Here is a 26,409-nt window from a genome sequence, read left to right on the forward strand (position 1 = left end):
TTATTAAACAAACAGGGATGCACAGCAGCACAAAAACATGTAAAATATAAAAAAAAATTGGGATTATATTGCAAAAGAACATTATTTTGTAGGCTACATAAATGTCAAAATGGCTACATGTCATAATGGATAGTCATCACATGTATCAGAATTAGGCTATCTATTTGATCACGCACGAGCAGCTCCGTTAGGAGTTATTTGCACATGACAGACGAAGAGACACAAACCAATGTCAAAATAAAGATTGGAAAAAGTCTATAAATAAGTCAAGAGATATTAAGGGCGTTTGAGTTATTAATTTATGCATATCATGTTTTTTTAATTAACTAATTAACTATAATTTAACTTGTAATGACAGATTTTGCAATAAATTACAAAAATGCAAAATAGAAACATTTAGTGGTCTCATACTCATTACAGTCAAAGTTATGCGACAATCAGAAGTATACTCAAAATATAACTTATACTGTTTCAGAATTATTGGTTTTTAACTTAATAGTTATAAAATGTGAAAAAAATGTAATGCCATATTTTTCATTCCTTTGTTATAAATAATCTTTTGTTTCTGATCACCAATGAATACATTTTAAAAAGTATCAAGTGAGATTTTTTATTTTTTTAATATGCATTATCCAAAAAGATTATCTCTCTTACTTTCTAACAACTGCATTTGACTACATTATCAATAGCTCAAGCCTTTAAAATTACATTTTGGTATCAGAACAAAAGCTTGATATGAAATATGTTAAATATTTGTTCTATACGAAAGAGTGTTTTAAGGTTAAAACCCTGACAAATGAGGTGTTTTAACCATAGTATAAGTGGAATAACTGACTCGTTGAATTATTGAAAAATAAAGTGCTTGTAGCACCAAAGATGTGTGCTACAAGCAAAAATAACTATAGTATACATGGTGATATATACTGTGACTGGGATAAATAACTTACACTGCTCACCACAGGGTAGAGCAATGCTTGCACGGGACAAAAGGAGAGCAGGAAAGTTAAATTAAAAGCTGTGGAGTTATGTGGGGGGCTCAGAGGACTGCTGAGGGGGGCTGTGTGGACACCGAGCTGGTCACTGCCATCATTTAGACTCCAACAAAAAGAGGTAACAGACCCTATTAAAAAGGAAGTTACAGCCAGTTCAACGGCTTCCAAATAAAGAGTGAATACTTTCATTTAGTGACTGCGGTAAAATTGGTCCTTAAAGCATTCACTTTGCTTTAATAGTGGCCATTTTTCTTTGCGTGGTCTTACTGACGGCCCTGTTATTAAAGTATATCTGAATGTACTGCATTACAGAAGAGCATGAGCTATCAGATCCGTGGCACAGAAGGATGTTTCCTTTCTTGCAGGGATCCAATTCAAGTCTGCTCTGGGCTTATGTACTGTAAATAAAAGGCAAAAATATATATATTTTATTAAAGGGGTCATATGATGGTCTTTTTATAGATCACAATTGTATGTATTTGGTGTACCAGAATATGTTGACACGATCTAAATGTTAAAAAACACATTATTTTTCAAATACTGTACATTATTGTATGACCTCTATGCCCCGCCTCTCTCAAACGCGTAGTTTTTTACAAAGTCCCTCCTTCCAACAAGAGCAGTCTGCTTTGATTTGCCAACTGACACCAAACATTGTGATTGGCTGAACACTGCAAACACTCGTTGGAAATGTAACTTCGATTTCTAAATGAGCTTCGTATTTCTAAATAAATGTAAAGACAGTTAATTATGTCCTTAGTTTTACCATCAGTTCAAGCTCGAAAGATGCTCGTATGTGTTTGCAGTACACAAGCCACGGACGGTTAAGGATCTCTCTCTCTCTCTCTCTCTCTCTCTCACACACACACACACACGTGCGCACGCACACACACACACACACACACACACACACACGTGGCGTGCAAAACTCCATCGTAGCAAGGTCAGAATTACCTCCTCTCCAAAGTTTACGAAACGGTCATTCATAAAATGCATTGCTATATGTGGGGGTGTGTTTGAACGAGCCATTTTAGGGGGGTGTGGCACAGTCTTAAATTTGATAAAGAATATCTCTTTGGATTTGAGACTTTAGTCTTTGCAACTTTACAGATCTTCTTTATATGCCAAGAGCTTGTAACACTCTAAAGAGAAAGGAAAAAATGAAATCGCATAACATGACCCCTTTATAGAAATTTGTGTCAAATACATAGAATAAAGAACAAGATTTGAGAGCTGCATTAGAGAGGATGATTTTCTTTGGGTGACAAATAAGTGTCCAAGTCAAGTCACTATTATTTTTTGACTCAAACTCACAACATGAGGTTGTGTTGATGATGAGAGAATTTTCATTTTTGGATGAACCCTTAATCAGATGGCAGCCATTTGTTAAAAGGAAAGCTGTTCCAGGATCAACAAATCAGGTTGTAACAGGAACATAGCCAACTTGTGTAAATCAGATTAAAGCAAAAATGTTTGATCGCATCATCCAATTAACAAAAATGTACTGTCCAAAATAACAAATGTCTGATGCAGACTGGTCTGAAAATGCTGAACTGAAAGTGTGGAGGCACTCATACATTCAAACACATGCATTAGCAGCCATCAGCACTTCTATCAGTTATTCATGGCCAGCGATCAAATCTCTTGAATCAGCTCTGTCTCTTGGTGAGAGTGACTGAGTCTTTCATTCTACCGTGATAATTAATTTAGCAAAAAATGTCGGCGTCTGATACACACACTCAATGAGTTGGGCTCCACTCCTTTAAAAGCCTCTGCTCAGTTTGCTATCGCTTTACACGCAACAGCTGTTTTCCTGGCTCAGCTGTCATGGACTCCGGTATCATGTGAGGCGTGGAATGGAGAGAGGGAGGGAGGTATTGTGCAAAAGTTAAGCCTCCATCAACATGCAAATGCCAAAATGTTGCTGTTTGCATATAATAATGTAAAAAAAGTAAAATGTAATTTTTAAACACTAATGAAGTTAATATAATGAAATGAGAATACTTTTTGTGTGCAAATAAAACAAAAATAATGACTCTATTTACCAATTCTTCTCATCCTCCTTCTTACCTTACCTCCTTCTTATGTCCTTACTGCCTTTCTGTAAATATTGTTATATTGTCATATATTTAGCTTCTTTAGTTCAGATTAGGCTAAAATACTGCATTTTATTCAGGTTGGTCTAGATAATGTAAAACTCTAGGGGAGTGAGGAAAATAAGGAAAAAAAGTGGAGTGTTAACCCTCTGAGGTCTAATGGTATTTTTGGGGCCTGGGGAAGTTTTGCCATGCCCTGACATTTGTGCTTTTTTCAGTTACTTATAAACATCTAATGGCTAAAGTCTAATATCACTGTAATCAGCACAAACTGGGCTATAATAATAAGTGAGCATAGGACTATAGAATTATATGACCTAAAAACTCTGCATGTAATAGCCTAGAACACTGTTTAAGACTTGATGGCTGCTCTGTCAATTCTTCGTCATCAGTTAGGAACCTAGGTGTGCTATTTGGTAGCAATTATGACCTCAAGGTTAGATTATTGTAATGCTTTATTGGGTGGTTGTTCTGCACGCTTAGTAAACAAACTACAGCTAGTCCAAAATGCAGCAGCAAGAGTTCTTACTAGAACCAGGAAGTATGACCATATTAGCCCGGTCCTGTCAACACTACACTGGCTCCTTATCAAACATCGTATAGATTTTAAAATCCTGCTTATTACTTATAAAGCCCTGAATGGTTTAGCACCTCAGTATTTGAATGAGCTCCTTTTACATTATAATCCTCTACGTCCGCTGCATTCTCAAAACTCAGGCAATTTGATAATACCTAGAATATCGAAATCAACTGCGGGGGGCAGATCCTTTTCCTATTTGGCGCCCAAACTCTGGAATAACCTACCTAACATTGTTCGGGAGGCAGACACACTCTTGCAGTTTAAATCTAGATTAAAGACCCATCTCTTTAACCTGGCTTACACATAACATACTAATATGCTTCTAATATCCAAATGCGTTAAAGGATTTTTAGGCTGCATTAATTAGGTAAACCAGAACCGGGAGCACTTCCCATACCACCCAATGTACTTGCTATATCGTTAGAAGAAGGGCATCTACGCTAATATTAGTCTGTTTCTCTCTTATTCCGAGGTCACCGTAGCCACCAGATCCAGTACGTATCCAGACCAGATGCTGGATCAGCACCTAGAAAGGACCTCTACATCCCTGAAAGACAGCGGAGACCAGGACAACTAGAGCCCCAGATACAGATCCCCTGTAAAGACCTTGTCTCAGAGGAGCACCAGGACAAGACCACAGGAAACAGATGATTCTTCTGCACAATCTGACTTTGCTGCAGCCTGGAATTGAACTACTGGTTTCGTCTGGTCAGAGGAGAACTGGCCCCCCAACTGAGCCTGGTTTCTCCCAAGGTTTTTTCTCCATTCTGTCACCGATGGAGTTTCGGTTCCTTGCCGCTGTCGCCTCTGGCTTGCTTAGTTGGGGTCACTTCATCTACAGCGATATCGTTGACTTGATTGCAAATAAATGCACAGACACTATTTAACTGAACAGAGATGACATCACTGAATTCAATGATGAACTGCCTTTAACTGTCATTTTGCATTATTGACACACTGTTTTCCTAATGAATGTTGTTCAGTTGCTTTGACGCAATGTATTTTGTTTAAAGCGCTATATAAATAAAGGTGACTTGACTTGACTTGATCTGAAAACCCAATAACTGCATATGTTCATATTGTTTTCTCAAACAAAACGATTTGTGAAAATCCACGAGGCATTTGTTCTCAATAAAAAAAAGAAAATATACAAAAAGTAGAAACAAAGTGCTAAATGGGTATTTTACAAACACTGTCATCATTTTGATTTGACAGGAGGTACATTGTGGTACATCGACCACATTTTTAATGTTTTTTATACGTTTATGGCACAGAATACATCAGAATACAATGGAATATTTCAAAAAGGAAATATAGTTGTGTTAAGCTGTAAGCAGCTTCCCATTTCACTTTAAACATGCATCCACTAAGTTCCCTAAGCACTTCTCTTGAGGGGAATCCCTGAGAAAGAAGTTTTCTGCTCACATTTTGAGTCAGCTCATATGTATGCTTCAGGTCAGCGAAGTGAAGGGCATAACAATTGTGGAACATAGCCCTGGTTTGGCAGATGAGCATGACCCGGTCAGCTGGTAGATCAGGGTCAAAAGTGTGACAATGGTTTGAATTTCACAACACAGCGCCACAGGTCTGTGGGGTAGATTTCAGTTTTCTTCACTGCTATGTGTAGGATCAAGGCAGATCAAAAACCCTATGATGTAAAGGAACCCCATATCAGAGCTTCAGCCCTCAGAGGAATGTTACAGACTTGGATTAGAGTACAGGAAATGAATGAGGAAGACAGGCTTCGCCACAAGCCAGTGGCTAACAGTGTATATATGAGTGTGTCAAGCTTAAAGCTATTTACACACACAGAAGGAAGCTCAGCACAAAAAGACATGACTGATGTGTGATGTGTGTATACATTAGCAAGATAGGGATGTGCGCCATTCAGAATCGAATTGAATGCCTTTCAAACTCCTGAATTTGAATTAAAAATAATCTTTTTATCTTTTGATGGTGGTCTTATTTTTTAACTGTATTGAATCTACTTAAACAGTAGTTTCATCTGAGAAAAAAATTCTAAATAGAAAAATAATTTCGATTTCAGCCATTGCTTCAGCATCTATTTAATAGGGAGTGGGAAGCTTCGGATTCTAGAAGAGCATTTGATTGGTCAGAAGATTTGAGGAAAAGCTGAAGTACAAGGTGAGGTAAAATAAATTCATTGATCCATTTTGGCGGAAGTGACGAACTGCAAGCTTTGAATGCTTATAACTTCTTAAATGTTCTTCTAAATTCTCAGCTGACTTCTGTAAATGCCTCTTCCTGTGATTCCAATTTAACATCCTGTCTGACGAGGCCAGTTAGAATATCCAATTCTGAATTTAGCCCAACCCTGGTCAAGAAAGACTGAAACTCACTCTCTGGCTGTATCTCATTGGGTGTAATGGAGCGCACAAAGTCCTGTGGTGTCATGTACACCTCCGCGTCTCCGTGCTCACTGATGATCTTCAGGGTGGCAAAGTAGCGAAAAATCTTGTCTGGGGTGGAGTAAGCTCTGATCCGGTTCTCATACTCCATCACCTGTATCACACACACACACACACACACACACACACACACACACACACACACACACACACACACACACACAGAAACACACACTTACAGTCAATATCCGTGTTGGGAATTAACTACCTAACACTCTCTTTTTTACTATTTAAACAACATTTTTACTAGTGTGACAGTAGTTCAGGTGTTTCTAAAACGGAGTAGTTTTTACAGTAATAACAAGCTACTTTATCCAAGTGAAAGTGAAAAAAGTGAAAGTGAAGTGACATTCAGCCAAGTATGGTGACCCATACTCAGAATTTGTGCTCTGCATTTAACCCATCCGAAATGCACACACACACACAGAGCAGTGAACACACACACACTGTGAGCACACACCCGGAGCAGTGGGCAGCCATTTATGCTGCGGCGCCCGGGGAGCAGTTGGGGGTTCGATGCCTTGCTCAAGGGCACCTAAGTCGTGGTATTGAAGGTGGAGAGAGAACTGTACATGCACTCCCCCCACCCACAATTCCTGCCGGCCCGGGACTCGAACTCACAACCTTTCGATTGGGAGTCCGACTCTCTAACCATTAGGCCACGACTCCCCCACATTTAGAAGAAGTAGTGTTTAGTGTAACCAAATGATATTGCCATTTTTGCCCTGGTGTGCTGTATTTACCCCTGTATAATGTCCTGTCAAGCTCATATAAGATTGTAATGAATCATTTTGGGTAAATGAACAGATACATAAAATGATTCACCAATGCAATTGTTGTGGCACAAAAGTAATTATATGTTTTTTTTAGACATGTGCCGGTATTCGGTAATGCGATATATTGCGGTGATTAATATTCACAATATTGTTATCGTGGGCACTTCTAAATACTGTGAATAAATATACATTACAAATCATTCAGAATTTTAAGAATAGTATTCCCATCACGTGAGAACACGTGAGAGACGCGCTGAATGAAAGCACATTCACTCTCTGACAGCAGAGAGTGCTTAAATGCAGCCCTTACCCTGTAAACCCCGTAAATAAAGCAGCTGCTACTTTCTAAACCATATTTAAATAATTTTAAATAGCCATTAAGATTTGTGTATTCCCTATGGTGTTTATTAGAGAGCCAACTACAACTACTGAAATATTTAGACTTAATAGGCTATTTATCTTCAAACATTTTTTTTTATCTGGACTACAAATGCCCTAGATATTGTTTGAAAGTGTTTTGATCCTTTATTGTTCATTCACACTTTACATTATGGCTTTATTAGTTAACATAAACTGCCAATGAAAAATTATTCTGAACATTCATTAATCTTAGGTATTCCAATATTTAATAACACATTGTTAAAATTGAAAGTTGCAACTGTGTTATTTAATGAGCTAACATGAACTAAGACTTGTATTTTTTAATAAAGATTAATGACTTCTATAGTAAATGTAGCTATTGCTCATTGTTTAGCTGTGCATTTATTGAATGAGCAATATGCGATGTCCAAACTGATTACTCTATATTTTATGTGTTGCACTGTATTTTATGTAAAATCATTTTCTATTTTTAAACTGTCTTAAATTCATTTTAAGTAAATTTTTTAATCATTTTAATTTTTCAAGTTGCTTGTTTTATTTTTGTGATTATTTTTCTTCATGATATTCTTTTATATATTTTTCTGTATTGCTTTATTGTTTTAAATGTTTAGTTATTTTTGTTATAAGAAAAAAGATATTTAACCTGTTATACTGTATTATGACCACTTTTTTTTAAACAAAATTTCAACACCGTTATAATACCGTATACCGTGATAAAAGCATTATCAATTAACCGCAACAGGAAAATTTGATACCGGCATATCCCTAGTTTTTTTTTTTTTACCAAAATATTTAACAATTTAATTTAAATAGTTAAAGGTCTACTGAAGTACCATGAAACATGCACCTTTATTCAGTGTGTCGACATCATTTTAACTGAAACAGAAAGACAGGGCGGGAAATATCACACAACCTCACCCCTTTTTCAAATAGCCAACAGGCAATATCCATATGGCTATAAAATGTAAAATAGTCATTAGTGGAAAAGAAGCTGTGAAGATGTAATACGTTTGTAAAATTTGCAACCTATTTAGCCCTCTGTGATCAAATTTATCTCATGTAAGGCTGCTTTGAATAAATAGTATAATACTAAAATATAATAAAGCATGCTAGATAGACATAGGCCTTCCAAGGCTGGTCATTTACATAACTAAATGTAACCCTCTAATCATCACAATAACCTGAAATTATGGCTGTCATATCAGCAACAGTGGCAGAACAGCAGCCAATTTTGTTTTGAGTTCTGAATCAAGAGCAGCCTAAAAGTTATTAATAGCCTGAGGCGACATGGCACATATTAACTGAAAAATCATCCATTGCAGGTTGGCTCTGAAAGTAAATCTTGGTATTATTTATCTGGTGCATGAAAATGTCCGGAAATATTTAGACAATAACTGTCAATCAAATCATGTGATCATGCGAGACTGACAAACTTAATTGAATGGATTGCAAAGAACTGTGGGTTTATGTTCAATTATATGAATTAATTATATTTGTGATGACTATTAAATTTTTTTTTTTTTTGGCATCAATAATGTAATATTTTAACTGATCTATTTTGGCATTTATTCATCATATCATGCCATTCAAATGTTTAACTGATTGACAACCATTAATTGAGATAATTTAATTTTTAAATCAGAGCCATTACTGCAGTTGCCAGTTTGCCAGTTTTTAGGAGTGACTCATCATGCAGGCTACTGTAGGCTAATTAACGCAATTATCAAAGATAATTGAGTGTCAGTTTGATTGCCGCTATTAGACAACAGAAGTGACTGTAATTGCAAGATGAAATGATGATAATTTGGAGTTTAGGATACTGCCTGAATGCCTGCAGTAAGTGATGCTTGTAATGTAAAACTGTACTTGTCAATCAAACCCTGAGGTCACTGCGCACCACTGCTAATTATTATTTTTTTTTTAGTTTATACTTTCATCAGAAGAACATACTTGGTCACTGCACTGGGCCTCACCATTATTTCAGGATTTTGCACCTTTAGTGTTGCGTTTTTAAGATGCCGTGTAAAGTGTAATTTTCAAGTGCTAAAAACTCATGTAGAGCCCTTGCCTAATAATGCCCTGCCTTGCCATTGACTTTCAATACATAGACAAAAATAGTAAAAAAAAATCCTCAAAATATCATCTTATGTTCAACACAAGAAAGATTGTCACAACTGACCAGGTCATTTTACCGTCTCGGTTACATACGTAACCCTCGTTCCCTGATGGCAGGAACGGAGACGTTATGTCGAACGACATATGGGTTCTCACTTGGGAGGACAATCATCTCTGAGTTTAAGAGAAAACGCCAATGAAAATTGGCTAGTGGATTTAACATACCTGAGCCACTCCCCGTGCCAACGGTTATAAATAGGGCAACAGGTGCATCCACTCATTAGGTTTTACGCTGAGGAGCCGAGAACGTGTCCCGGCAACATCGACCGGTTCAAGGTTGTGGCATGGGGACATAACGTCTCCGTTCCCTCCATCAGGGAACGAGGGTTACGTATGGGGTCCTATGGAAAACGCCACAACCTGAACACCGTCACAACCCTGTGGCGCTGCAAAGCAAGCCGTGGCGTGCCACAAAAGCTACGCTTAAGGTCGTAACCTTCCCAAAGCCCCAGCGCAAATTCACTGACCTTGCGGCCAAAGGGTGAGTACATCGCTGCTGGAGAAGGCCACTCTGCTGTTCCGCCCACATAAAGTTAATGGAAGGGATTTCAACCTTCAGAGAAAGATTGCTTGAAATCTTCCCTATTAGTTATTTCAGCTTGGCAAGACAATGGGGAAGCGAGCCTTAGGAAAAGGTCGCTAAGGAGACCACATCCTACCCGTAGGGAGGTGACATGTGGAGATACTGATATGGACTGACCCAGGGGGCAGTACTACATATGGAAGGGGTCTTTGAGGCAGGTCCTACCTTAGAGTAGGGATGGAACGGCTGCCAGAAGAGACTGACAGAACGGGTCTGTCAAGGGAAGACACAGGTTTGCCAAGAGGGAAACCTTACTGTGGAAAAAAAACATATATGGAATTACCTGTAGGGAATCAAGCCATATGGACACCTAGCCCAGTACAGGGGATGACCGGAGCTCCAGGCATGCTAACACCAGTACTGGGCCTGGCGACAGACTCAACCAGGGTGCGCCAACCGGGGAACTCTACTGGGAGAAGAAGGCGCTCGCATCCCTGTGTTAGGGGGAATGGCGCAGCAAGTGTGAAACCCAGCCAGCCCTTCCCGCCAATTTACCTGTTACCCAACACATGTGAAGAAACTGGCTCTACACGAAGGCTGTAAAACCTCGCGAAGGTGTTAGGTGTCACCCAGCCCACAGCTCGACAGATGTCTGCCAGAGAGGTGCCGTGTGCAAGCGCATAGGAGGAGGCCACACTCCGTGTGGAGTGGGCCTTCACCCCCAGGGGGCACGGCTCGCCTTGGGAATGGTACGCCAAGGCGATGGCATCCACTATCCAGTGGGCCAACCTCTGCTTGGGCTGATGGGCTGAAATGGCAGCCACATACACTTTCAGGGTGGAGTGTGACAGCCCACGCTCCAGGCTTTCTTGCAGGAAAGAAAGCACGACTCTGACCGGGCATCTCCGGGGTTCTTCTCGGTGAGAAGAACACCAATTCGTGAACAGACTCCACTTCAGAGCATAGGCCTGCCTCATAGAGGGGGCTGTAGCCTGAGTTATAGTGTCTACCACCGCTGGTGGCAGATCACTTAGGTCTGCCGCGTCCCATCCAGAAGCCACACATGGAGGTTCCAAGATCTGAACGTGGGTGCCAAATGGTGCCAAGCCCCTGAGAGAGGAGGTCCCTCCTCAGGGGGATGCGCCAGGAACGCATGGAGAGGCGTTGCGTCTCCGAACCGCGACCTCTTGACCGCTGTCGAAAGGGAGCGTGGGTGAGAATGAGGAGGCAGTGCATCGCTCATCGTCAACCCGCGAGCCTTGCAACTCGGAGGAAAGGGAAATTGCTCTTTTATGAAAAAGTGCGTGCCACCGGCCATTGGACCAGCGGCAGAACAGAAAGAAACAAAAACTGAGGATTCTCCATCCGGCCCTCTGTCTCCGCCAGCTCCTGAAGAGCAGTCTCCCACATCTCCGAGTTGCCCGTGTCAGGGCCGCTTGGCAGGGCCCCTCACGGGGAGTGACTCAGGTATGTTAAATCCACTAGCCAATTTTCATTGCCGTTTTCTCTTAAACTCAGAGATGATTGGCCTCCCAAGTGAGACCCCATATGTCGTTCGACATAACTCGTAGTGACCGAGAGATAGGGAACCCAAATTCTTGAATCTGACTTCGAACACTCTATTCATCTGACTTACAGATTTTGAATACTATATAGGAGAGAAGTTAACACATATTGAGATGTGGAGAGTGTTTTATTGTGTTCATTGCGCACATAAATCTGACAAAAAATGATGCACTTGCTCGCCTTGCAAGAACTTATACTTCCTCTAAGAAATGCTGGTCACACATTATTTTAAGGTCAAATTCTTGCCATTAACAAACCATGAACTTTGTTTCAATAAACTCCAAATGTGCTGCTTATAAATAGTTAGTAAGATAATTGTTAAGTTTAGGTATTGGGTAGGATTAGGGATGTAAAATATGATCATGCTAATAAACAGCGAATATGTCAAAGGGTTAGTTCACACAAAAAAGAAAATTAGGCTGCGTTTTACTCACCCCTGAGGCAGGTGTATATGACTTTCATCTTTCAGATGAATCCAGTCTGAGTTATATTAAAAACTGTCTTTGATCTTTCAAGCTCTATCACTGCAGTCAGTGGGTGTTGCATTGCTTCAGTCCAAAAGAAGTTAAATAAAAATAAAAAAAATTTATGCCCATCCATGAAAATAAGTGTCTCACATGGATCACATGAAAGGGAAATTGCTCTTTTATGAAAAAGTGCGTGCCACCGGCCATTGGACCAGCGGCAGAACAGAAAGAAACAAAAACTGAGGATTCTCCATCCGGCCCTCTGTCTCCGCCAGCTCCTGAAGAGCAGTCTCCCACATCTCCGAGTTGCCCGTGTCAGGGCCGCTTAGTCGTCTTCCTAGAGGACTTCGGAGCCAGAAGTGACACGGGGGGCGCCGCTCTCCTACGCGGGGCTCAACGCACTGGATAGCCATGGCATGCAGAGCAGAGGCAGCTTGGCCCACAGCACTGTAAGCCTTGGCAGCGAGAGCGGCCGACAGATCTGTGAGCTGTGAGCGATCACAGCGTTGCCATGGTCACACACACAGTGCGTGCATGAACCATCCACGAACGCGCCTTCAGCGTGCTGAATGCCCAGACATGGAAGACAACGATCGTGGCCGTTGTCAGACAACAGGAAACGACCGCATCCAGAAGGACACGGACGAAACAGCGTCTTTAAAAAGACGTGAATCATCCATGATTTGCTCTTTTAGGAAATCTGCTCTCTTAGTTGAAGAGCCCAGGGGAATCACTGAAAGGGACACCACTGTTTGCGCCGTACCGCCAACCAGAACAGCTTCCCGACATAGCAGATGAATGGCTTTGTGTAGTATAACAGCTTTCATACAACCACTCGGCTCCGAAGCAAAAATCTAATGAGTGGATGCACCTGTCGCCCCGTTTTATACCCGTTGGCACGGGGAGTGACTCAGGTATGTTAAATCCACTAGCCAATTTTCATTGCCGTTTTCTCTTAAACTCAGAGATGATTGGCCTCCCAAGTGAGACCCCATATGTCGTTCGACATAACTCGTAGTGACCGAGAGATAGGGAACCCAAATTCTTGAATCTGACTTCGAACACTCTATTCATCTGACTTACAGATTTTGAATACTATATAGGAGAGAAGTTAACACATATTGAGATGTGGAGAGTGTTTTATTGTGTTCATTGCGCACATAAATCTGACAAAAAATGATGCACTTGCTCGCCTTGCAAGAACTTATACTTCCTCTAAGAAATGCTGGTCACACATTATTTTAAGGTCAAATTCTTGCCATTAACAAACCATGAACTTTGTTTCAATAAACTCCAAATGTGCTGCTTATAAATAGTTAGTAAGATAATTGTTAAGTTTAGGTATTGGGTAGGATTAGGGATGTAAAATATGATCATGCTAATAAACAGCGAATATGTCAAAGGGTTAGTTCACACAAAAAAGAAAATTAGGCTGCGTTTTACTCACCCCTGAGGCAGGTGTATATGACTTTCATCTTTCAGATGAATCCAGTCTGAGTTATATTAAAAACTGTCTTTGATCTTTCAAGCTCTATCACTGCAGTCAGTGGGTGTTGCATTGCTTCAGTCCAAAAGAAGTTAAATAAAAATAAAAAAAATTTATGCCCATCCATGAAAATAAGTGTCTCACATGGATCCGTGGGGTGAAAGATGAGTCATATACACCTAAGATGCCACGGGGGTGAGTAAAATGCAGACTAATTTTCATTTTAGGGTAAACTAACCCTTTAATAATAGGCTTGCTAATAAGCAACTAGTTAATAGTGAGAATTGTTCCCTATACTAAAATGTTACCGAAATGCTAATGTAGTTTTTCTATTAAAGTGATGGTGATACATTGTTTTGAAATACTAAAGGTCATGATTACATGAGTTTGCATTTTCAGAAAGTTAAATAACATACCATTACAACAAACAATCTTCCACCACATGAGCATGTGCTATGTCAAAGTAAAAGCTGCAAACTGATCCAGGCATTAAAGCAGGTGGCTCATATGTCTCTTAAATAATAATAGGAGAATATGATGCACGCTGCCTGTATGTTTAGTGAGAGCAAATGTGCACAACTTGCACACTGGTCGCCCTTTACAGCACTAACTGCCATCTGTATGACATCATTCTTACAGAAAGAGTCTTGTGATTGTGGGGGTATATGTCATGGCTCCTGCTCTGTTTCAGATGGAAACGCTATGTGTCATAGAAACAGACAGGTTGGCATCTAAATGGCACCCACAGTGGGCTGGCAGTGATGCCAGATGACATTGGCACACCAATGAGGGGAACAGAGAAAAAAAATGCACGAGCACCAAAGCAAGGACATACTTAGCAGCACACATCACACACACACATCCACACAAACGGCACTTTCCTTGATCTTTTGAGAGTTTGCTATGCTATAAAAAACACTGGCTGTTTCAAACCCTGAGAGACATCTTAAGGAAATGGAATTGGAAAAGTGAATCGGAATCCTTAAAAAGGTTTTAACACAATGTATCATACAAATTGTATTGTGCACAAAGGATACATGTGTTGATTCCTTAAAATTTGGCTAAAGTAAGGTTTTACATTCATGGAGAAAGTAGGGGTGTAACAGTACGTGTATTCGTACCGGACCGTTTCGGTACAGGGCTTTCGGTACGGTGCACGTGTGCACGAATGACCGAATGCAATATTTTGTGTGCAGAACATAGGTATATTTTCTTGTTTCCAAACGAACATATTAAGTGGCGGAAGTCTCCGCGTTCAGCGCAAATCCCGCCCTGCAGCTGATTCTAAAGTTTTCAAAAGGCATCACGCGAGTGTGAACATCACTACAACTAGGAAAAAAATGACCGTAATTCAAACGCAGCTGCCGTCGGCATTTAAACAGACCTTTGCTCTTAATTCCGATCGGTGCAACGCAATAGAGCAGGTCTAAAAACTGAAACTGTTGTTGCTGCACTTTGGAAAAGTTTTATATATATATATATATATATATATATATATATATATATATATATATATATATATATATATATATATATTAAATATGAGCAGGCCTACAATCTGGGATTGGTAATGCTGCACTGTAATCATAGTTATTTATTTATATTTTTCATTATATTTTATTATGTGATATTGGTTTGAGACAGAGTATTTTATTTAGTAGAGAACTTTGCAGCAGTATTTTATTTCCTACTCTTTTTTTATTATATAACTTTATATTTTATTATATTTTATTAAAAAGTGTTTAAAAACCGAGGTACGTACCGAACCGTGATTTTTGCGTACCGTTACACCCCTAGGAGAAAGCAGACAGATACTTATATTGCTAAACAGCAGATCTAGCAATATAAGAGTAAAATGCTGTTTGTTAAATTTGTTAACTTAAAACCATTTTTAATTGTGTTGCACCAGCTGCTCTTTAATTCCCTCTGAAGGATTCCAGAAAAAAAAAAGGATTCTTTTTTTAAAAAAGTTAATCATCTGATAATTTTTAATATAGAAGCCAATCACTGAATAAAAAGTAAAAAACAAATTAACTGTGACTTTATTTCTCAGAAATGGCAGTTTATATATTTCTCACAGTTGCGAGTTTTTATCCTGCAGTTCTAACTTTTTTGGTATGAAGTAAGAATTGCTAGATATAATCTTTTTAGTTTATATCTCACAACTCTGTCTTTATTTCTCAATATTGCAAGTTGCTATCAGACAATTCAGACTTTATAATTCGCAATTGCAAGATCATATCACACAATTCTGAAAAAAAAATCATAATTGTGAGATAAAATGTCTCTTGTTTCTTTTTTTTATTTAGTGGCAGAAATTACTTTCTTATTTTTAGTCTTATTTTTTTATTTTAAGACTTTGTAATAAGGTAATATTAACATTATGGATGTGCAAGACTAGTCAAATAAAGTTGACTAAACAGAACTGCAGCTGTTAGTCAACATTGAAAATACTAGTCGACTAGCAATTGTCACAGTGTCTAGAGAACATGCACAAAGAAGAAGATGAAGGCAAATTAATCTACAAGAAGGTAAATCCACAAACAGGCAGGAAAGAATCGCATGTATGGACATAGTAGACCAGACAAAAGTAAACTGAACAGACAGGAGCTTAAGAAGGGAAGCTAGCGAGGGACAGACAGGTGAGGATGATTAACAAGACACAGGTGAACTAACCAAAGTAATCACAGGGACACAAGGGACAGAAACTGGGTCAATTAACACATGAGGGATAAACACACAACAAAAAAGTCCAAAGGTGTGACAGTAATCAACACTGCAAAAAAAGTTTATTATGATAACTTATAAATGATGTTATTCATTTTATATGTAAAAAGGGTTTTTACCATGCACAAGGTCTTAAGCGGTACAACAGAAGGGGAGAAAAAGTTTATGTAACACTCAACTGTGTTTTTGTACCAGTGTAGGTTAATTTATTAATTTAATTTATAGCTACCTCTACACAATCAGTAAAGTTTTAACCTTAGGTGCGTCATCTATGCACCAAATGGAACTTCAACGATAGTTTTCAAATGGGCTTCCTGACTAATTTCCCATCTAACAGATGGCCCTGAACCTGAAGCCATTGGAGTCACATCATGTGACCTGCCTGTGGCTGGGTCAGGCAGGCCAGATGTTCAAAAAACAAAAAAAAAAACAAAAAAAAAGAGTAATGTTTTAGTACCACTATGACACAATGTTTACACTTTTCAGGGGAATCACCTATGAATGGTTTACTGATTGTTGTCTCTGAATATCTAAATAAAAACATTATAGCCATTAAAATGTAAGCATAATGCAATACACTAGGCAAAGTTGTTCCTGCATGAATTAATTAAAAGTCCATATTTATTTTTCCATTTACAGTTAATGAAGCCATAGTTTAAATTGTATTTAGGACAAATGAAAAAAAAAAATATATATATTACAAAAAATATCAATAAAGCTAAATTAAAGTGCATCTCAAACAAAGCGTCACACTTCAGAAGACTTCAAATCTGACCCAAACGTAAATAACAAGGAACCAGGATTAAATGGATCCATACTCATTCTGAAATAAATTGTTCTTTAAAACTAATTCAAACAAGATGAGAGATTTGAGTGAGATGTGTTTCCGTTCATGCAGACGGGACAGGGATGAGATGGAATGACTTAAACCCATCAAAAAGGTTTTGCTTATTAGTTTCTTCTAATAATATTCCAATTTCTGAGTGCTTTAAGAAGATTACCAATATGATACTTCAAAATGACTCTTTTTGATGGGGACACTCAAAAAATTAAATTACACTGATATTTCTGGAAAAATACCAAAACACAACACAAAGAACATTTTAACAAAATACAGAGTGGGACTAAATCATGAAATATGAGCAGTATAAACTATATACATATGTATATGTAAATATAGGCCTATAGAATGGAATATCCATGGTATGTGGTGATGCCCATTTCAGATCATTTTGGATTCGGTAGTTAATCTATGAGCATTATATTTGCTATTTTTAGTAGTTCACCAAATATGGTTACAACTGTATGTTATAAGGTTATACCGCCGAGTCTTCATATGTTACACAGAACTTGGTTCTGTTTGTGTTTTATGAATTAGCCCTATTGGTTGAAGACGTGCCTGGAGGGCAGGGCTTGTGTAAACAGAGACAGCCGTCTAATGTACCCCACTGCATGATGAATGGCCTCATCCATCAAAGACAGAGCCCCACCATCCTACAGCGAATCAGCTTCACTCTTAATGTGCTGCTGGTTTGATGTATGCTGTTTATTTTAATACTGCATCCATATTTCAGAGAATACCTACTCCCTTTCTCAGCTTATGATTAAATGTGATGATAAGGTTCTAAACAAAAAGGTCTGAACCACTGCTATTTTAGGAAACAGAGTAGCAAAAATAAATCACTCTGATTAATTCTGTCCTTTTTTTAAAGAATGCACACACAAGAACAACCAAAAGAAATCACCTAAGTAACCTTGTCATGAAACTCAATCAGTGAACAACCATCATCCACAAAGATGTGTAAAAGCCAAAGCCAATTATGGTGATAAATAGGCTTGGCCTACACAGTTCTTTGCACCGTACAGCACAATCAAAATAAACAACATAAATCTACTAACAGCTTGCACCAGTGCAAACCGTCTTTTGGCGTTAAAATAGAACTGTCAGGACTTACTAAAAACATGCAGTGAAGAATTAGCATAGACAGTTATTTTTGCACCTGACCTTATTGAATATTCATTTGTAAGAGTTTCCCTTTCAGACGCTAAGCTTATGGGAGGAAAGTATTCAAATGAATCACGCAACACGATTTTCTAACGTTTGTGCTCGTCAAATGACTGGTATTCACGCCATTATTTAATGGCCAAAAAAGCATGTCTTTAAGGGTTAGTTCACCCAAAAATGAAAATTAGCCTATGTTTTACTCACCCTCAAGCATCCTAGGTATATATGGCTTTCTTCTTTCAGATGAATCCAGTCAGAGTTAGACTATATTAAGAATTATCCTGGCTCATCCAAGTGTTAGAATGGGTGTCGGTGGGAGTTTTTGTTCAACAGTCCAAAACTAGTCAAATAAAGCACGTGCATCCGTAATAAAACATGCCTCACATGGCTCTGGGGCATGAATAAAGACCTATAGCGAATCGATGCATTTTTGTAAGAAAAAGTTTATAAAAAAAAAACTATATTTAAAATGTTATTAATACCTTCTCTCACTTTGGAAGCCGTTCCGGCCGATGACGTAGGATGTATGCGTCACATGTGCGCCTCTTGAGAAATATGCTAGTCTCGTGAGTTTGCTAACAGGAGCAAAGGAAGCTAAGTTTCCTCACTTCAGCAAAGAAAAACCAGTCTCTTCTTGGCTTATAATCAAAAGTCTATGACATTTTTCTTTGCAAATCCTCATTTTGTTCTAATTTGTGACTGGCGTTTTGTTTTGCTCTCTCTCCTCTGCACTTCCGTGTTCGTCACGAATCACCAGCGCGTGTGCAACACATTTGTCCTCTGTCATCCGCCAGGTCGGCTTGCATGAACGATAGCTAGCAGAAGTGAGGAAAAAAGTTTATAACATTTGAAATATAGATAATATAATGTTTTATTTTAGTACTTTTGGACTACTTTGAACAAAAAATCCCACCTTCTCCCTTTCTAATGCTTGGAAGAGCCAGGAAACTTTTTAATATAACTCCGATTAGATTCGTCTAAAAGAAGAATGTCATATTCACCAAGGATGCTTTAAAGGTGGGTTTTTTTTTTTTTTTTACATGGGCTAAATTTCATTTTTGGGTGAACTAACCCTTTAAAGCAGGCAGTAATTTGTTCTGCACTGGGAAAATTGTGCTGGTCATTATGGAAATGATCTGGCTGCGTCTAACACTAATTTTCCCTGTTTAGTAAATCTGGCCCTAAATATGGTAAATGGAAGCTCAATCATATTTGAGAAGTGAAGTGAAGTGACATTCAGCCAAGTATGGTGACCCATACTCAGAATTTGTGCTCTGCATTTAACCCATCCGAAATGCACACACACAGAGCAGTGAACACACACACACACACACTGTGAGCACACACCCGGAGCAGTGGGCAGCCATTTATGCTGCGGCGCCCGGGGAGCAGTTGGGGGTTCGATGCCTTGCTCAAGGGCATCTAAGTCGTGGTATTGAAGGTGGAGAGAGAACTGTACATGCACTCCCCCCACCCACAATTCCTGCCGGCCCGGGACTCGAACCCACAACCTTTCGAATGGGAGTCCGACTCTCTAACCATTAGGCCACGACTTCCCCATTTGCTTGACATGCAAGACCAAGCCTAACTGGGTGAACTATTTAGTTTAATTTTAACTTATTTATTTTTGAAGAACTTTTAAATAGAGTAACTGTTTGGTTGAAACAGTGGTTTATCAAAATAATAAAAAAGTGGTTCAGCAAATATCAAAACTGAAAGCTGTCAAAAGGCCTTTTTATGTGCCCCATTTAAAAGGAACACATCAACTACTGAACAAAACAACAGTGTCATTCATTTTCTTTTTTTCTCTCATCCTTTCTGCTCTTTCCCTTAAACAACACTTGCCTGTCCCAGATGCTGCTTTAATATCACATTTTCCCCAAAGTTAATGTCAGCTGCATTTCATTAACTCTGTTATTGTCACTCTGCCACGTTCCCACTGATGGCACATATGAGATTGAAAGCCAATTCAGAAATATGCAGGTTGATTTCATGACTGTGGATTTGCATGCTGATTAGATGTGATGAGTTCACATTTTGTCTGCACATGGTGAAGCCAGATGAATGCATCAGATAACGGCTGGATGAACCTGACCTCATCATGATGCGATTGAGATGATGTGAATGTTGTGAATTGATCACCTTGCGGTCACGGAAGCCGACTCTTTGTTTCTTTCTCTTCCCTTCTGAGCCCGCCTCATCTTCCTCCCCACCACTACTCGACTCGAGAGCGTCGTCTGACTCCACCTCTTCTGCCACATCCTTCTCCTCCTTCATCTGCTCCTCATGCTTGACTGAAGACCCTGCCTCTGCATATGCTCTGCCAATCAGAAGAGAGCATGCAGAAAAGTCACACTAAAAAGTATAAATCAGAAATACTGAACACTGCCGGAAAAGTTTAAATCATAAAAAAAATCGATGTTTTCGGAAAAATTCTTGTGCTCACATTTATTAGATGAAAAATATAGTTTAAAAAAATTTAGAAAATGTAATGTATTTTATTCCTTTAATGCAAAGCTGAATTTTCAGTTCTAAGTATCACATGATCCTTCAGAAATCATTCTAATATACCTAATCTAGCAAACTGTGTACAGTCGTGGCCAACAGTTTTGAGAATTACATAAATATTGGAAATTGGAAAAGTTGCTGCTTAAGTTTTTATAATAGCAATTTGCATATACTCCAGAATGTTATGAAGAGTGATCAGATGAATTGCACAGTCCTTCTTTGCCATGAAAATTTACTTAATCCCAAAAAAGCCCTTCCACTGCATTTCATTGCTGTCATTAAAGACCTGCTGAGATCATTTCAGTAATCGTCTTGTTAACTCAGGTGAGAATGTTGACGAGCACAAGGCTGGAGATCATTATGTCAGGCTGATTGGGTTAGAATGGCAGACTTGACATGTTAAAAGGAGGGTGATGCTTGAAATCTTTGTTCTTCCATTGTTAACCATGGTGACCTCCAAAGAAATGCGTGCAGCCATCATTGCGTTGCATAAAAATGGCTTCACAGGCAAGGATATTGTGGCTACTAAGATTGCACCTAAATCAACAATTTATAGGATCATCAAGAACTTCAAGGAAAGAGGTTCAATTCTTGTAAAGAAGGCTTCAGGGCGTCCAAGAAAGTCCAGCAAGCGCCAGGATCGTCTCCTAAAGAGGATTCAGCTGTGGGATCGGAGTGCCACCAGTGCAGAGCTTGCTCAGGAATGGCAGCAGGCAGGTATGAGCGCATCTGCACGCACAGTGAGGCGAAGACTTTTGGAAGATGGCCTGGTGTCAAGAAGGGCAGCAAAGAAGCCACTTCTCTCCAAAAAAAAACATCAGGGACAGATTGATCTTCTGCAGAAAGTATAGTGAATGGACTGCTGAGGACTGGGGCAAAGTCATATTCTCAGATGAAGCCCCTTTCCGACTGTTTGGGGCATCTGGAAAAAGGCTTGTCTGGAGAAGAAAAGGTGAGCGCTACCATCAGTCCTGTGTCATGCGAACAGTAAAGCATCCTGACACCATTCATGTGTGGGGTTGCTTCCTATCCAAGGGAGTGGGCTCACTCACAATTCTGCCCAAAAACATAGCCATGAATAAAGAATGGTACCAAAACACCCTCCAACAGCAACTTCTTCCAACAATCCAACAACAGTTTGGTGAAGAACAATGCATTTTCCAGCACGATGGAGCACCGTGCCATAAGGCAAAAGTGATCGTCTCGGGGACCAGAATGTTGAAATTTTGGGTCCATGGCCTGGAAACTCCCCAGATCTTAATCCCATTGAGAACTTGCGGTCAATCCTCAAGAGGCAGGTGGACAAACAAAAACCCACTAATTCTGACAAACTCAAAGAAGTGATTATGAAAGAATGGGTTGCTATCAGTCAGGATTTGGCCCAGAAGTTGATTGAGAGAATGCCCAGTCGAATTGCAGAGGTCCTGAAAAAGAAGGGCAAACACTGCAAATACTGACTCTTTGCATAAATGTCATGTACTTGTCGATAAAAGCCTTTGAAACGTATGAAGTGCTTGTAATTATATTTCAGTACATCACAGAAACAACTGAAACAAAGATCTAAAAGCAGTTTAGCAGCAAACTTTTTGAAAACTAATATTTATGTAATTCTCAAAACTTTTGGCCACGACTGTGCAATTTTTGTCATGCGTACACTTACAATTCTTTTTAAGCAATCAGACCTACAATTTCTGCTGGACGATATAACAAAAACCCATAGATTACACTAAAAAAGCAATATAAACCATTTCTAGATGCACTTCTGGTCCAGCTAGCAACCACATACTGTAGCAATTAGGACTGTGCAAAAAATTTAATGCGATATTTATGCGCATCGCATCAGTAAAGACGCTCCTGTAATTAGAAGTATATCTCCAGCACGTGCGTTCAGATAAGGGTTGCCAGGTATCCACAACAAATCCTGCCCAGTTGCTTCTCTAAACTAGTCCAAAACTAGGGTTGCCTTGGTAAAATTTGCATTTTAGGGGCTAAATATCACGTTATTGGTATTGTCGCTTCGACCCGCGGACATGAAAAACAACCACAGACTTGGCAACACTGGTTGGCATTTACTACACAGAGCCGTAATTCACTGACAATCTACACAAAATCGCAGGCAATTCTTTGTTGATTTTGAAAGCGATTTTGTGTTAGTTGTCGGTAGACTACGGCTCTGTGATGTAAATGACGCTCCACCTGAACCAGTGTTGCCAAGTCTGTGGTTGTTTTTCATGTCCGCGGTTTCAAGCAAGCCCAATAACGTGATATTTAGCCCCTAAAATGCGAATTTTACCAAGGCAACCCTGCCAAAAAACGTATATTCTAACCCCGGGAAGCAATTTTTATCGGGAAACCTCCTGGAAACGCACTTGGGCTAGTTTTGGACTAGTTTTGAGAAGCAACTGGGCAGGATTTGTTGTGAAAACCTGGCAACCCTGATCTGAACGCACATGCTGGAGATATACTTCTAATTAAAGGAGCGTCTTTACTGATGAGATGCGCATGAAAATCGCATTCAATTTTTTGCACAGCCCTAATAGCAATGTGTTAAAAATCAATCTGAACACATAAGCAACTGCATAGCAACACTCTGACACCGTAGTGAGTTTTGCTTAGGCAAATCCCTCATATATTTTCTTCAAAAAAATAAAAAAATCTACTTTACTCACCATTACACATGGGATCCAACAATGTCAATGTCTATTTATCTCTGAGATGTACCTCATACTAAAAGTCAATGAAGAGTGCTACAGGGTCAATATCTTAAGGACAAAAAGCAGTAATTGAAAAAAGGTCTACCGTTGTGTTGATGGGATGTGTTTGAAGGTTTGTTCAATAACTCAATATAATGAGACACAGAGAAAATGACTGCACAGACTGAAAACCGAAAGGCCACCTTGTCTCATAACTTACTTCATTCTATAGATCACATCCCAGATGCATTTCTCTATATTGCTGATATATCAGTTGCTCTATTCATTCACCCAGACTGCAGATCACCCTCTGCAGGTATCGGTTCAAAGGACATTTACATTAAAGGTGAAATGTGTCATTTTTTTTTCATGTTACAATACTTTCTCCTATCCCAGTTTAATATACAGACAGAGCTATATGTAAGCCATTCTTAAGGTGACTTCCCCAAAAACTCTAAATATAAAAATGCTGGCCTATACTGTTAAAGCTACATTTTTTTTTTAGGTCAAAAAAATAAAAATAAAAAACAGTAGAAAAAAGTATATCTTTAAATGTTGCAAGTAAATGTAAGCATCATAATTTAACAATGTACAGTATGAAAAAAAGATATTCATTTATTCATTATGATCTGATAAAGGCTGCATTTAAAAGAAGTATTAAATCATTTATTATATTAAAGATGAACCTTAAGTGAAAATTACATAAAAGACAAGACAATGTAAATGTAAAAATAATTCAACATTTGCGTGTATGATAAAATATCCAAGCACAACCAATACGGATTTTAAAAAAAAAAGGAAGAAAAAGTAATACCAGGCCCTAACTAATATACTACTAATATATAATCTTTTTTTCTGCCAGAAAATACAGAGATATATACCATATACCGCAAATCAGCCAAAAAATACAGAGATATGAATTTGTGCTCATATCGCCTAGCCCTAGTGTATGTATATGTATATATATATGTATATATATATATATATATATATATATATATATATATATATATATATATATATATTATAAATTGCAATTTCATTATTTCTCTGATTCCATTTAGTGCTGCTACTGGCACAAAAATGAAAGGGATAGTTCACCAAAAAATTTTAATTTGATGTTTATCTGCTTATCTCCAGGGCATCGAAGATGTAGGTGACTTTGTTTCTTCAGAAGAAAGTTGATTACACGCTATCTACAATCTCAATTAGGAGTGTATCAATTGTCCATTTGAGAGATAGGTGGCGATAATGAACTTACAAGTCTGTGATCCGCCATAAAGCAAGAAGAAGAAGACGCCTCACACGCCTGCTTGAGAACACGCTCAGGAGAGTTCTAACAGTTCGGACATTGTGTGAATCAGAGGTAAAAAAAACGATATAAATACTGTTCAGTTTATTGCACAAACCAATTGTTTTGTGTCTTTACACATCAATGTATCGTAACCAGCTGCAAGGTTTCATTTGGTTTTGTTTGTGTATGTTTTGTTTTTGTTTGTTTTATTGTATGATTTAGCTGTGATTCCCATCCACCTCCATTATAAGACTGACAGACTTCAACGGTTTTCTTTGTTGGTATTCTACTGCTTTATGTAACTCTAGTCACAAAAAATATGATATACAAAATATGATGTAACTCTTATACGTTATAATGCTGTATTTTATTTGTAAGAGACTTCCTGTATGGGACAGGTGTCCACAGTGAGCTGTACCTTGTCCACAGTAGTCCAGCACTGGCTGAGATGCCCGTTACCCCTGCCAGGGCAGCCAGCATCAGTCTGCGCCGCTGATAGGAACGGAAGGCACCGCTGTAATGCCGTCTTGACAACTGCACCATGCCGACGGTCACAGCCGTCAGCGCCCGCAAGCGGTACATACTGCAAGAAGACAGAAAGACAGAGCGCTTACTATACAAATAATACTTTTAATTCAGAATGAGAATTACATCTGTATGCAAATTCATTCAAAGTCAAACAAGCCCATTCCACCTCTTTTTCATCAGAGCTTTGGGCCAGCCTCAAATGGTGTGATATGATTTGATTCTGTCTGAAATTAAAACTGTAAATGTGGGTTCTGGATCATTCCAGAACACTGCATGGATTATCCTGAATCCCTACACTAGCACATCTCCCACGGCCCCGAGCCTGCACTCTCAAAAAGTTAATTATCCAGCAGTTCAGGGACAAGACACATTTTTAACAAGACTTGAGAAAGTTATGCAATGAAATGGGGCTTTGTGGCTTTAAGTCCACATCTTTTAGTTTTGAAGTCATCTGTAAGTGAGTATACTCGTAAAAGTGACAAAATAAACTTTTAGGAGGTGTAAGTATTTAAAATATATATATTTTTTTTTTTCAGGGGAAATGGCGCAAAAATACTGACGACTCATTCTGTCTGAAGGTACATATGCAAAAACTTACCACCTGCCGCAGGCTAGCCAGTAGCAAATCACAGTTCATGGCTATAACAAACAGTAAGCGCAATGCTATTTAAAAAATAAAAATAAATTGAGAGATGAAACATATCTCAGCTTCACTTTTATATTGAGATGAACTGAGTGAATGAAACACATTAGTAAACTTTTTTAGCTTTAAAAAACATATAGATCTAAAGGCCTAATTAAAGGATCTGAATATTAGCAACTAGCTTATTTTTATGCCAAAAATAAACTTTGTCCCTCAACAAAAATACTATGAAAAGGCCATGGAAGCGATGGGTCTGGAAAGGTAACCATTCATATAGGACTAGTGATTTGGAATATACTCCACGAAGCAATCACAAAACAAGATTTTATCATAGAAACTTCACTGCTAAATAACAAATTAGACTAGGCATTATTCTAATTATCAAACTCAAATACAAATTCACAGTGCTGCAGTTAAACCCTTTACATTACCAGTTATGTCAGGAGAACTCTCTGAGAGTTTAGCATAGTAATACACATGACAACATTAATGTGTTTGGTCTTAAAGGAACAGATCTGCTACACTGCTGCTGTGAGCATG

At 38.7% G+C, this 26,409-nt stretch overlaps 1 protein-coding gene across 2 annotated transcripts in view; it reads right to left on the bottom strand.

Annotated features, from left to right (window-relative positions):
• LOC132157431 (calcium uptake protein 1, mitochondrial-like) overlaps positions 1–26,409 on the bottom strand; it is an 81,632-nt gene that overhangs the window by 47,461 nt on the left and 7,762 nt on the right. For both annotated transcript variants that reach the window (XM_059566785.1, XM_059566784.1), the window contains exons 2-4: positions 25,117–25,281; positions 20,346–20,523; positions 6,029–6,191 (exon numbers count right to left, since the gene is read on the bottom strand). In XM_059566785.1, the coding sequence (XP_059422768.1) occupies positions 6,029–6,191; positions 20,346–20,523; positions 25,117–25,280 (505 nt within the window). In that variant the 5' untranslated portion in view covers position 25,281. The remainder of the gene's footprint in view (positions 1–6,028; positions 6,192–20,345; positions 20,524–25,116; positions 25,282–26,409) is intronic.

Source organism: Carassius carassius, chromosome 14 (assembly GCF_963082965.1).
Source record: "Carassius carassius chromosome 14, fCarCar2.1, whole genome shotgun sequence".
NCBI classification, from domain to species: Eukaryota; Metazoa; Chordata; class Actinopteri; order Cypriniformes; family Cyprinidae; genus Carassius; species Carassius carassius.